This window comes from Corythoichthys intestinalis, chromosome 8, assembly GCF_030265065.1.
Source record: "Corythoichthys intestinalis isolate RoL2023-P3 chromosome 8, ASM3026506v1, whole genome shotgun sequence".
In the NCBI taxonomy this organism is placed as follows: Eukaryota; Metazoa; Chordata; class Actinopteri; order Syngnathiformes; family Syngnathidae; genus Corythoichthys; species Corythoichthys intestinalis.
In genome coordinates, this window is record NC_080402.1 from 21,374,462 (window position 1) to 21,386,186 (window position 11,725).

The 11,725-nt window shown below is 38.9% G+C and overlaps 1 protein-coding gene across 2 annotated transcripts; it reads right to left on the reverse strand.

Moving 5' to 3' along the window:
• Positions 1-1,605: 1,605 nt before the first annotated feature.
• Positions 1,606-10,545, reverse strand: LOC130919975 (uncharacterized). Of its 2 annotated transcripts, XM_057842662.1 has the most exons (6): positions 8,653-8,673; positions 8,036-8,134; positions 4,198-4,290; positions 3,911-4,090; positions 2,610-2,895; positions 1,606-2,363 (listed from the first exon to the last, which is right to left on the reverse strand). In XM_057842662.1, the coding sequence occupies exons 1-6, from the start codon at positions 8,656-8,658 to the stop codon at positions 2,152-2,154; spliced, it is 876 nt and encodes a 291-aa protein (XP_057698645.1). In that variant the 5' UTR covers positions 8,659-8,673; the 3' UTR covers positions 1,606-2,151. The 2 variants fall into 2 exon arrangements, with proteins under 2 accessions (XP_057698645.1, XP_057698646.1); XM_057842663.1 differs by lacking the exons at positions 8,036-8,134; positions 8,653-8,673 and adding an exon at positions 10,519-10,545 and having other exon boundaries at positions 1,607-2,363.
• Between the last annotated feature and the right edge of the window lie 1,180 nt (positions 10,546-11,725).

The following is an 11,725-nucleotide window of genomic DNA, read 5'->3' on the forward strand; positions in this document are numbered from 1 at the left end:
TTCCTGGGTACCGCTTACACAAACCTCAGATCATACTTACTTCTGGGGTCAGAAACTTTACACACTGACCGTTTTTTCCTCTCTTCTTGGTACCGCTTACACAAACGTCAGATCATACCTTCTTCTGGGGTCAGTAACTATGCACACCATCTGTTTTTCTCCCTTTCTGGGTACCAGTTAGAAAAACGTCAGATCATGCCTACTTCTGGGGACGGTAATAATGCACACCACCCACACAAATGTCAGATCATTGTGACTTTGTGGAACCACTCTATGTCACCCGAAGAACATGCCGTAAAACTACTAATTGACCAGGTAGTATTAAGTTTTTTTTATATGTGCATTTTCTTCAGTGACCATTGATGTGTCAAAACTGACACATAATATTTTAATGGAATGTGCCTTAAAACTTTTTTTTTTTCCTCTTGGCATTAAGTTATTCTTTGTCTTGGACTTCTGATATTCAATTTCTGTAGTAACTTTGCGCAGGTTGTTCTAGCATTGCTCAAATAAATCACTGCATAGCCATATAAGAACTACAGTGATCCCTCGCTACATTGCGCCCTCAGTCCATCGCTGATATTTGCTTGCTAAACAGCAAGTTGATTTGAGAGGACTCAGTCAATGAAGAATTTAAAGAATTATACTGTTATAGTAAACTATACTCTTTCCAATGCTAAATCTGAGTAAAAGCATTGAACACACACAAAAAAGATTTTTTTTTTTTTTAATGTAAATAAGCTACACATCTACTTCGCCGATTTCGATTATAATGGGGGGATCCCCTTTAACCACGAAAAACGAGGGATCATTGTATATCACTGCATTAATTACGATACATTTACAGTTTAAATTCTACCTTATGTTGGATAAAAATTTACTGGAATTTCAGACTGTACACTACGGTTCAAAAGTTTGGGGTTCAAACAATCAGCAATATTTACAAATAATTGGTTGTTTACATAGGCTGCACTCGACTTTTAGCCGCAGGAGTGCACTTTAGGTTCTAAAAATCCATAGATAGGCAACACTTGACCGTAAACCGCAAGTCGAAGGGGGGGGTTATAGTTCGAAAAGTTTTAGCCAGTAACAGTGAAGTGCAACATGCACAAGGTAAGTCATCGTCTTTATTCTCTCTTAACTGCTGTATCGCTTCAAAACAGACGAAACAAGTGCAAACAGTTATACACAAACTTAACTATCAATGGCATATCTACCATGGCCGAGAGGTGTGAGGCAAAATGCAAAAGACCAAACACTTTGCAAAAGAAAAGCACGAATGCAACCTGCCACAACACGATCCCCAATTTCTAAAGCGCGATTGCAAACTGGCAAAAGCAAGAACCCCAATTGCCACAGCACAACTTCAAAAGGATGACACAGAAGTTAAAAAAAAAAAAGGACGACACTTCGTGTATTGCTATATGTGCTTTGTGACCATCTGTACAGACCTCCGTGAAGTCCCTCCACCCCATCAGTCGCAAATTTATATGACAATGTCAATCATTTGTGCTGTAAAAAATGTTGTTTATGCTGGTATCATTTTATATATATTTAGATATTAATTTCCAGTGAGGATGTCATAACTCCCATGGCTCACGGAGCGTATCAAGTCTCAATAACGAGGGTGTCAATAACTAGCAGAAACGAATTCGGGTCCATTTTGTAGTGAATGGGGGGGCTTGAGATTTGAATTACGAGTGATGACGTCACCCTCAGCTCCTCATTAACCGCAAAATGGACCAGAAGTGCCATTCGTTCCTGATACGTTCGTGCTAGTTGTTTGGACAGCCCTCTGTTATTGAGAGTTGATAAGCTCCGTCAGCCATGGGAGTTATGACGTCTTCACTCGAAATTAATATCTCAATATCTATAAAACGATCGCAGCACAAACGACAATTTTTTACAGCACAAACAATTGACACCATTTTTTAAATCAAAATGGGAGGTTGATTGACCTCAAACCTATAAGAGAAATATTGCAACAATAGCAGGACACAAAAAAAAAAAAAAAAAAAACGCACAAACTATTGCCATCATTTTTATATAATTTTTCATCTGATGGGGCAACTTCACGGAGGTCTGTAGAGATGGTCACAAAGCACATATAGCAATATAAAAAGGGTCACCATATATAACCCCTACATCCCCCTAAACTCTCCTTTTGAGATCTGTGATCTTGTTTTTAATGTAAAATTTTACTGCTGACCAATGCCTGTTTTTGAGTGCTACTTGTTCCTTTTTAAGGCAGTCATCGCAGTCGCTCTTCCGTGGAACACGGCAGGTAGTGATGAATGACATCATATGCTTCTCAACAGCCAAGACCTCTTTCTTCCATGGCTTCTTTTTAACCGGTTGTCGACCTTTACAAAAACAAACATTCATCATTAAATTTGTTTCAAATTAGTCAAGTCATTTAGTCCATGACACGCTGTTCTAAATATGGCTGTTGCGTAGTGCACAGTCAACTAGCCCAAGCACTGTAAATGTACTAGCACATCACAATATCATTTCCAAAATAAATAAAAAATATATATACAGTATATCTGAAAAGTTAATTAGAGAAATAAACATTGAAATCAACATTAAAAACATCTCAGGAAACTTACCTTTTCCTTTTTTGGGTGACTTTTGTTTCCGTTTGGTGGACTGACGTTTGGGTATATGCTGAGGAGATGGTCCATCAACGTGCATAACAGATGGCATCGAGGAGGCTTTTGAGGTATTTGTAAGGTGAAACAAATCTTTGATGATATCCTTCTTAACGAGAGAGTCGACACATTGCAAACCTTCACTCTCATCTGATTCCTCACTTGTGCCTGGAATATATTCATCTCCACTGTCCTCTGAGGTGGAGTAAAGAAGCTCTCCATTACCGTCAATTTCATTTCCCACCTAGAAAAAAAAACTTATAAAGGAAAGAAGGCAGACGACCAATGAAAAGACTCAACACAATTCCTAATACTAGAGCTGGGAATCTTTGGGCACCTAACGATTCGATTACGATTCAGAGGCTCAGATTCGATTATAAAACGATTATTGATGCACCCCACTCTTTATTTATTTATTTTTTTTAAAATTACTTTTGTACATTAGTTCCAAAATTGTTCAAAAATCCTCTCAGGCTAAACCAAACTACTGTTTCAATATCAAGTTAACATATAGCAGTAAACAAATATACAAAAATAACAGTAAATTAAAAAACTCCAGTCCCCATTCTATATCAGCAGCTTTAAACTACTTTCAATTAATTTAATGTTGTGAATCAACCGTTAAAGTTGTTAAAATTGCTCCTGTTATTCCATAATTTCTCTTTTGTCTACTTTCAACATGTAAAAGTTTTAAAACTATTTTAAAGATAGATTCAAGTCAATATTTTACCGATTTAGGAGTATTTTAGATAAAAAGTTAATTAGGTTCGCTTGGAAGGTTCGCAACAACAGCCTTGCAGGGAAGTGTACTGCTTTAAGATGGCGGCCGTTACTAACGCCCGCATCTAGTTTTTTTTTAGATGTGCTGGTAACGATACCGAAGCTATAATGCATCTAGTCCTATATAAATGATATCTACCGTAACATAATGTGGCTTGTAGCAGCTTTTCGGCAGCAGTCAGGTATGTTGTTGTTTCTTTTTTTATCTCGTAGCATGAGTTGAGCTAGAGCCGTGAGTTGAGCATTGGCGTTACCCGAGGGGCCGGGTAATGAGAAGCATGATGTTTAGCTACTCTCGCTCCGTCCCTAATTGCGTACCGAAGACCGCGCGGCGCGCTGAGTGTGTCGTACTTTTGCTTTACTTGGCATATTTCAATAATCGGAATTTGGATGTTTGTGAATCGTTCTCGAATCTTCCACGGCCGAATCGCGAATAATCTAAGAATCGGAAATTTTGCACACTTCTACCTAATACATACCTGATAACGGCTAAGTGTGCTGTTGACCTGCATACATTTAGTTCTCCTGAGCTTTGGGATAGTACTTTGGTAAAGATTTATGGATAGCTCCTGGGATTCATCAGAATCAGTGTAGTTAACCAAACCCATATTGTGCAGGTTTTTTTTGTCCATGGGAAAAGAATGGTTTGAATCCAATTTCTAAAGAACAAAGAAACCATGAATTGCTGAATACTGTCACAGAGGAAAGAGGTCTACACACAAATATCAAAAACGGTATATATCCAACATTGAAAAACAAAAAGTACCTTCACTTCTGACTTCGTAGGTCCTAGAGAGGAATGCTCGGTGGTGCTTGACATCTCAAATTCCGGAGATTCACTTAAATTCAACTGTACGTCCTGTCAACAAGTTGAGATTTAGGTTGACAATATTTACAATGAGGAGCAGAAGTATTTGCATCCACTTACAAAATAGGTAGAGGTCTGATATTTCAATCATAGATGCATTTCCACTTATACAGACAATCTAAAAAAATCCGGAACTCACATTGTGTAATTTTTTTAATTTATTTGTAATTTATTGAGGTTCATAAGTATTTGTACCCCTGAGAATCAGCAATAGTTATAACTAGAGCCGTCCCGACTAGTCGATGTCATCGATGACGTAATTGCGTCGACGGGTAATGACGGGTTAAAATTTTTTTTAATGCGGATAAAGTTTAGAATGGCGGGCGCTCGCGATGCAAGCGGTTGTTACTGGCACCTCCAAGGGGGCCGCTGTTATTTCAATGTGACCGCCAATGTCAGATTGAGCAAATAGGAAGAAAGTGGACGAGCGAGAGAGAGGGAGCGAGAGAGAGGGAGTTGGAAAAGTTTGTGGGTATCGCGGAGTTTAGTGGCTGCATCCCCCACATTTTTGTTTTGGTCAATAAAAGTATCTAAAGAGCTATCCGACGCCTCTCTGTGTTTTTATGCACGCCGCCGCCTTCCGGAGGAGGAAATCAGACGAACAGACGACAACGAACCAAGTGAATCACTGGTTCACTTGTCAGTACGGCGAGGAGTTAAAAACACCGCCAATTACCAAAAGGGCAGAATTGGTAACACCTGAAAGTGGCAAAAAGCCCAAAAACCGGACCAGAATAGCCAGAGCCTGGAATTATTTCAAGGAAAATATGGAGGGTGCCACCGTGTGTACTCTTTGCTAAGCTGGGCTCACATACCATGGTAGCACATCGGCTATGAACGAACACTTGAAGCGCAGTCACTAGTGGTGCAACGGTTTGCGGTTCAAAGCCGAACCGTATGGTTCGCCCAGTACGGTTCAATACGCCTTTATGAACCGCGCCTTTTCGGTTTTGCAATTAATGTATTCTGAACGCTTGTGGAATGAATTGATCGGCCTCTGTGTGCCTGTGTGTGACATGAAGCACCGCTGTGGAGAAATTCCCGCCCCGCAAGTAAATGTCGGATCGCTGTCAAGCACCTGTGTAATAGAAGCAGAGAGCGCTTACGAGAGAAGTGTAAGTGAAACAAGAAAGAAAACAAATAGCGATGGGGAGCGGAGGAGTGGAGAGACCGAATTTTGAGGAAGCACCGGCGTCTTTCAAATCTTCGGTGTGGCAACATTTTGGTTTCCCCGTGGACTACAATGCGGAGGGAGACAAACTATTGAGAGAAAAAAAATGCAAGCTTTGTTCAGCGCTTGTTCCCCATGCTAATGGCAACACTTTTATGACATGACTCCGGCACCTCAGCCGGCATCACCCACAGATATCACTTTCTCACACAGATATCACTTTCTCAGGGCAGGACAACCCCAAAGATGACACCAGTGAAAACACACAGCGGGCTTCGTTAATTTATTTGCCACGCTTGACCCGCGTTATATTGTTCCCTCGCGGACATATTTCTCCAACAACCTAATCCCCAACATTTATGAAATGGCAAGCAAAGCCATCGAAGATGATTTTGCTAAAGCACATAGTTTCGCCCTGACCACTGATAGTTGGACGTCCCGTGCTACAGAGTGCTACAACCTAACTGTGACGGTGCACTTTAATTCTTCATACCTGTCAAGTTGTACGGTCTCGTCGTAATTTGTACAAGTGAGCACTGATTTTTAAATGTGTAAGCCGTACGTTACGTTCAAAATCTGCACATTTTTCGTGCATTACGTTTTTTTTTTTTTTCATCCGTTCGGATTTGGTCACCGTTTCTGCAACGAGAATGTTCGTTGATACGTTGGTTGAATGACGCGAGAAAAGTCAGACACGGACAGGGAAGAGTTTTTGTTGAGACGCTGTAGCAAATGCGATGCTAGGCGGGTTAAATATTTCCTGACTGTAACCGACAGCATACAATCTACGCCTAGATAACCCATGCATATAGAACTACATGCGAAATGACAGACGCGGTAGCGTTCGTAAACAGCCGCCATTTTAGAGCAGTAAACTTTTCAGAAAGGCTCTGTTGAAGTAAACCTTCCGAGCGAACCTAAGCAACTTTTTATCTAAAATACTCCTTAATCTGCAAAATCTTGACTTGAGTCCGTCTTTAAAGGATGAAACAATCTTAAAATTTTCACATGTCAAAAGTAGACAGAAGAGAACTAATGCAAAAACGGGAGCAATTTTATCAACTTTAACGGTTGATTCACAACATTAAATGACCTCCAAACATAGCAAAGGTTACTATGTTTTTGGGTTTGTTTCTTCCTGCTGCTTCGCTACCCTGCAGACATCTCTCTGCTTTGCTCCTGCTTCTCATGCTTCAATCATCTTTTTAATCATTTTTAATCACCTCTAAATTACTCAGCAAGTCTTGCAATTTTCTTTTAATCTTGTTTATATTTAAACAAAGGCTTTTTGAGCATTTTTGAGCCTTTTTAGAGTGCTTTTTTGTCTTTACTGGAACACAAGCCTGCCTTATCGCGACTGGAACTGAGGAATTCGGCTAACGGAAGCTAAGTAGCAGCAACATGCCTCCCCTGTCAATGGATGATTGCCACAAACTGCTCCAGAAGATAGCAGTACTGGAAACAAAAATCTACCGGCTTGAAGTGAATATGGAGGTAAATGGACAGCTCGTCGTTTGGGACAGCCCTAGTAATGACATTCAAAGAGTTGTCAGTCTACCTTGAAAAAAAAAAGTCCAGGTTAACTCCATGAGAAACCACCCACACGCCACCTGACCTTCCAACATGACAATGATCCAAAGCCCACAGCCAAGCTGACCGAGGAGTGGCTGGGTAAAGACCACATCAAGGTTCTGGAGTGGCCAAGCCAGACTCCATATCTAAACCCAATAGAAAATTTTTGGATGGAGCTGAAACTGTTTCTCAACGACAGCCTCAAAACCCATCAGATCTAAAGAAGATTTGTGTGGAGGAATGGGCCAAAATCCCCGTTTCCATATGTGAAAGCATCTAGCCTCTGTAATTGCTTCTGCACTATACATTAGCACTGATTTTCTCGGGGGGGGGGGGGGGGCAAATACTTATGAACCCCAGTAAATTATAATTGAATCATAGAAAAATCATACAATGCCAGTTGCGTTTTTTAAATGTATTTTTTTAAACTATATCTCCATAAGTTGAAATGCATATATGAATGACATTTTAATCCTCTATTTACTTAAGGGGTGAACTCACAAGGAGTGCAAATACTTCTGCACCTCACTGTACTTGCTACAGATTTTCTACCAATTTTTAAGCATTAGCAATCCATGAGAACATTTATTTTATCAGTTTGACTGTCTCAGTATAGCTGATGCCAAGTCGCTTTATCTTGATGTATTTTATCCATTTTGTTTGCTAACAATATAGTGTGCAATGGACCCCAGGAGAGCCAGGAAGTACTGAAAGTCCCCCAAATAAAAAGCTGCAGTGGATGGTAATGTTGTAGATTATTTCAGACTAAGAGTTTATACAACTTCTGTTATTATTTCAATAAACTCATGATGAAACAGGTTATCAAATAGTATTTAAAAAAAAAAAAAAAAAAAAAACTTTACGGGGTCCCCACAAACATTGTGAAACCTGACACACACCCACTAAGCTGGGCTGGGCTGTACTGTATTTCAAGTCTCGAACAATTGGCTGAAGTCAGATAAACTGCAGCTTTAAAGCACAAGCGATGCATACCTCCATTGCAGCGTCTGTAGATTTCGGAGACTGTTGCTCTCTGGTTCTGGAGATCCCAACCTCAAAATATTCAGTCACAGTGGAATGGCTTCCTCCATCCTGATCAACAAGTTGAGAATTCATTAACAAACATCAAATGTATATCTCTATGCATTTTAAGATTTAGCCATATACAACAACAAAATTCCATAACTCAGTTGAATCCACTCACTATGGCCGATTCAAAATCACTTTTATCGTGATGCATTTGTTCTCTTTTTGACTAGCATTTTATTCATTTGAGGTTTAATGAAAACAATAATGTGTTAGGGACCACATCAGTGCCCGACATGTCCTAAACGTCTCCCAAATTAACAGCTGCAGTGGCTGGTAATGTTGAAGATTATTTCAGACTAAGGGTATATACAACTTCTGTTATTATTTCAATAAACTCATGATGAAACAGGTTATTAAATAGTATTTTTAAAAACAAAATAAATAACTTTACGGGGTCCCCACAATCATTGTAAAACCTGACACACACCCACTAAGCTGGGCTTGGGTGTACTATATTTCAAGACTCGAACAATTGGCTGAAGTCAGACAAACTGTAGCTTTAAAGCACAAGCGATGCATACCTCCATTGCAGCGTCTGTAGATTTCGGAGACTGTTGCTCTCTGGTTCTGGAGATCCCAACTTCAGAATATTCAGTCACAGTGGAATGGCTTCCTCCATCCTGATCAACAAGTTGAGAATATAATTCATTAACAAACATCAAATGTATATCTCTATGCATTTTAAGATTTAGCCATATACAACAACAAAATTCCATAACTCAGTTGAATCCACTCACTATGGCCGATTCAAAATCACTTTTATCGTGATGCATTTGTTCTTTTTTTGACTAGCATTTTATTCATTTGAGGTTTAATGAAAACAATAATGTGTTAGGGACCACATCAGTGCCCGACATGTCCTAAACGTCTCCCAAATTAACAGCTGCAGTGGCTTGTAATGTTGTAGATTATTTCAGACTAAGGGTATATACAACTTCTGTTATTATTTCAATAAACTCATGATGAAAAAGGTTATTAAATAGTATTTTTAAAAACAAAATAAATAACTTTACGGGGTCCCCACAAACATTGTAAAACCTGACACACACCCACTAAGCTGGGCTGGGCTGTACTGTATTTCAAGTCTCGAACAATTGGCTGAAGTTAGATAAACTGCAGCTTTAAAGCACAAGCGATGCATACCTCCTTTGCAGCATCTGTAGATTTCGGAGACTGTTGCTCTCTGTTTCTGGAGATCCCAACCTCAGAATATTCAGTCACAGTGGAATGGCTTCCTCCATCCTGATCAACAAGTTGAGAATATAATTCATTAACAAACATCAAATGTATATCTCTATGCATTTTAAGATTTAGCCATATACAACAACAAAATTCCATAACTCAGTTGAATCCACTCACTATGGCCGATTCAAAATCACTTTTATCGTGATGCATTTGTTCTTTTTTTGACTAGCATTTTATTCATTTGAGGATTAATGAAAACAATAATGTGTTAGGGACCACATCAGTGCCCGACATGTCCTAAACGTCTCCCAAATTAACAGCTGCAGTGGCTGGTAATGTTGTAGATTATTTAAGACTAAGGGTATAAACAACTTCTGTTATTATTTCAATAAACTCATGATGAAACAGGTTATTAAATAGTATTTTTAAAAACAAAATAAATAACTTTACGGGGTCCCCACAATCATTGTAAAACCTGACACACACACACTAAGCTGGGCTTGGGTGTACTATATTTCAAGACTCGAACAATTGGCTGAAGTCAGACAAACTGTAGCTTTAAAGCACAAGCGATGCATACCTCCATTGCAGCGTCTGTAGATTTCGGAGACTGTTGCTCTCTGGTTCTGGAGATCCCAACCTCAGAATATTCAGTCACAGTGGAATGGCTTCCTCCATCCTGATCAACAAGTTGAGAATATAATTCATTAACAAACATCAAATGTATATCTCTATGCATTTTAAGATTTAGCCATATACAACAACAAAATTCCATAACTCAGTTGAATCCACTCACTATGGCCGATTCAAAATCACTTTTATCGTGATGCATTTGCTCTTTTTTTGACTAGCATTTTATTCATTTGAGGTTTAATGAAAACAATAATGTGTTAGTGACCACATCAGTGCCCGACATGTCCTAAACGTCTCCCAAATTAACAGCTGCAGTGGCTGGTAATGTTGTAGATTATTTAAGACTAAGGGTATATACAACTTCTGTTATTATTTCAATAAACTCATGATGAAACAGGTTATTAAATAGTATTTTTAAAAACAAAATAAATAACTTTACGGGGTCCCCACAAACATTGTAAAACCTGACACACACACACTAAGCTGGGCTGGGCTGGACTGTATTTCAAGTCTCGAACAATTGGCTGAAGTCAGATAAACTGCAGCTTTAAAGCACAAGCGATGCATACCTCCATTGCAGCGTGTGTAGATTTCGGAGACTGTTGCTCTCTATTTCTGGAGATCCCAACCTCAGAATATTCAGTCACAGTGGAATGGCTTCCTCCATCCTGATCAACAAGTTGAGAATATAATTCATTAACAAACATCAAATGTATATCTCTATGCATTTTAAGATTTAGCCATATACAACAACAAAAATCCATAACTCAGTTGAATCCACTCACTATGGCAGATTCAAAATCACTTTTATCGTGATGCATTTGTTCTCTTTTTGACTAGCATTTTATTCATTTGAGGTTTAATGAAAACAATAATGTGTTAGGGACCACATCAGTGCCCGACATGTCCTAAACGTCTCCCAAATTAACAGCTGCAGTGGCTGGTAATGTTGAAGATTATTTCAGACTAAGGGTATATACAACTTCTGTTATTATTTCAATAAACTCATGATGAAACAGGTTATTAAATAGTATTTTTAAAAACAAAATAAATAACTTTACGGGGTCCCCACAATCATTGTAAAACCTGACACACACCCACTAAGCTGGGCTTGGGTGTACTATATTTCAAGACTCGAACAATTGGCTGAAGTCAGACAAACTGTAGCTTTAAAGCACAAGCGATGCATACCTCCATTGCAGCGTCTGTAGATTTCGGAGACTGTTGCTCTCTGGTTCTGGAGATCCCAACCTCAGAATATTCAGTCACAGTGGAATGGCTTCCTCCATCCTGATCAACAAGTTGAGAATATAATTCATTAACAAACATCAAATGTATATCTCTATGCATTTTAAGATTTAGCCATATACAACAACAAAATTCCATAACTCAGTTGAATCCACTCACTATGGCCGATTCAAAATCACTTTTATGGTGATGCATTTGTTCTTTTTTTGACTAGCATTTTATTCATTTGAGGTTTAATGAAAACAATAATGTGTTAGGGACCACATCAGTGCCCGACATGTCCTAAACGTCTCCCAAATTAACAGCTGCAGTGGCTGGTAATGTTGAAGATTATTTCAGACTAAGGGTATATACAACTTCTGTTATTATTTCAATAAACTCATGATGAAACAGGTTATTAAATAGTATTTTTAAAAACAAAATAAATAACTTCACGGGGTCCCCACAATCATTGTAAAACCTGACACACACCCACTAAGCTGGGCTTGGGTGTACTATATTTCAAGACTCGAACAATTGGCTGAAGTC

Excerpts from the sequence above, each read along its gene's own strand:
- LOC130919975 (XM_057842662.1), bottom strand. Across the intron at positions 2,896-3,910 it reads GCACACTTAGCCGTTATCAG|GTGGGAAATGAAATTGACGG; the intron begins GTATGTATTAGG and ends TTTTTTTTCTAG. Across the intron at positions 2,364-2,609 it reads GTCACCCAAAAAAGGAAAAG|GTCGACAACCGGTTAAAAAG; the intron begins GTAAGTTTCCTG and ends GTTTTTGTAAAG.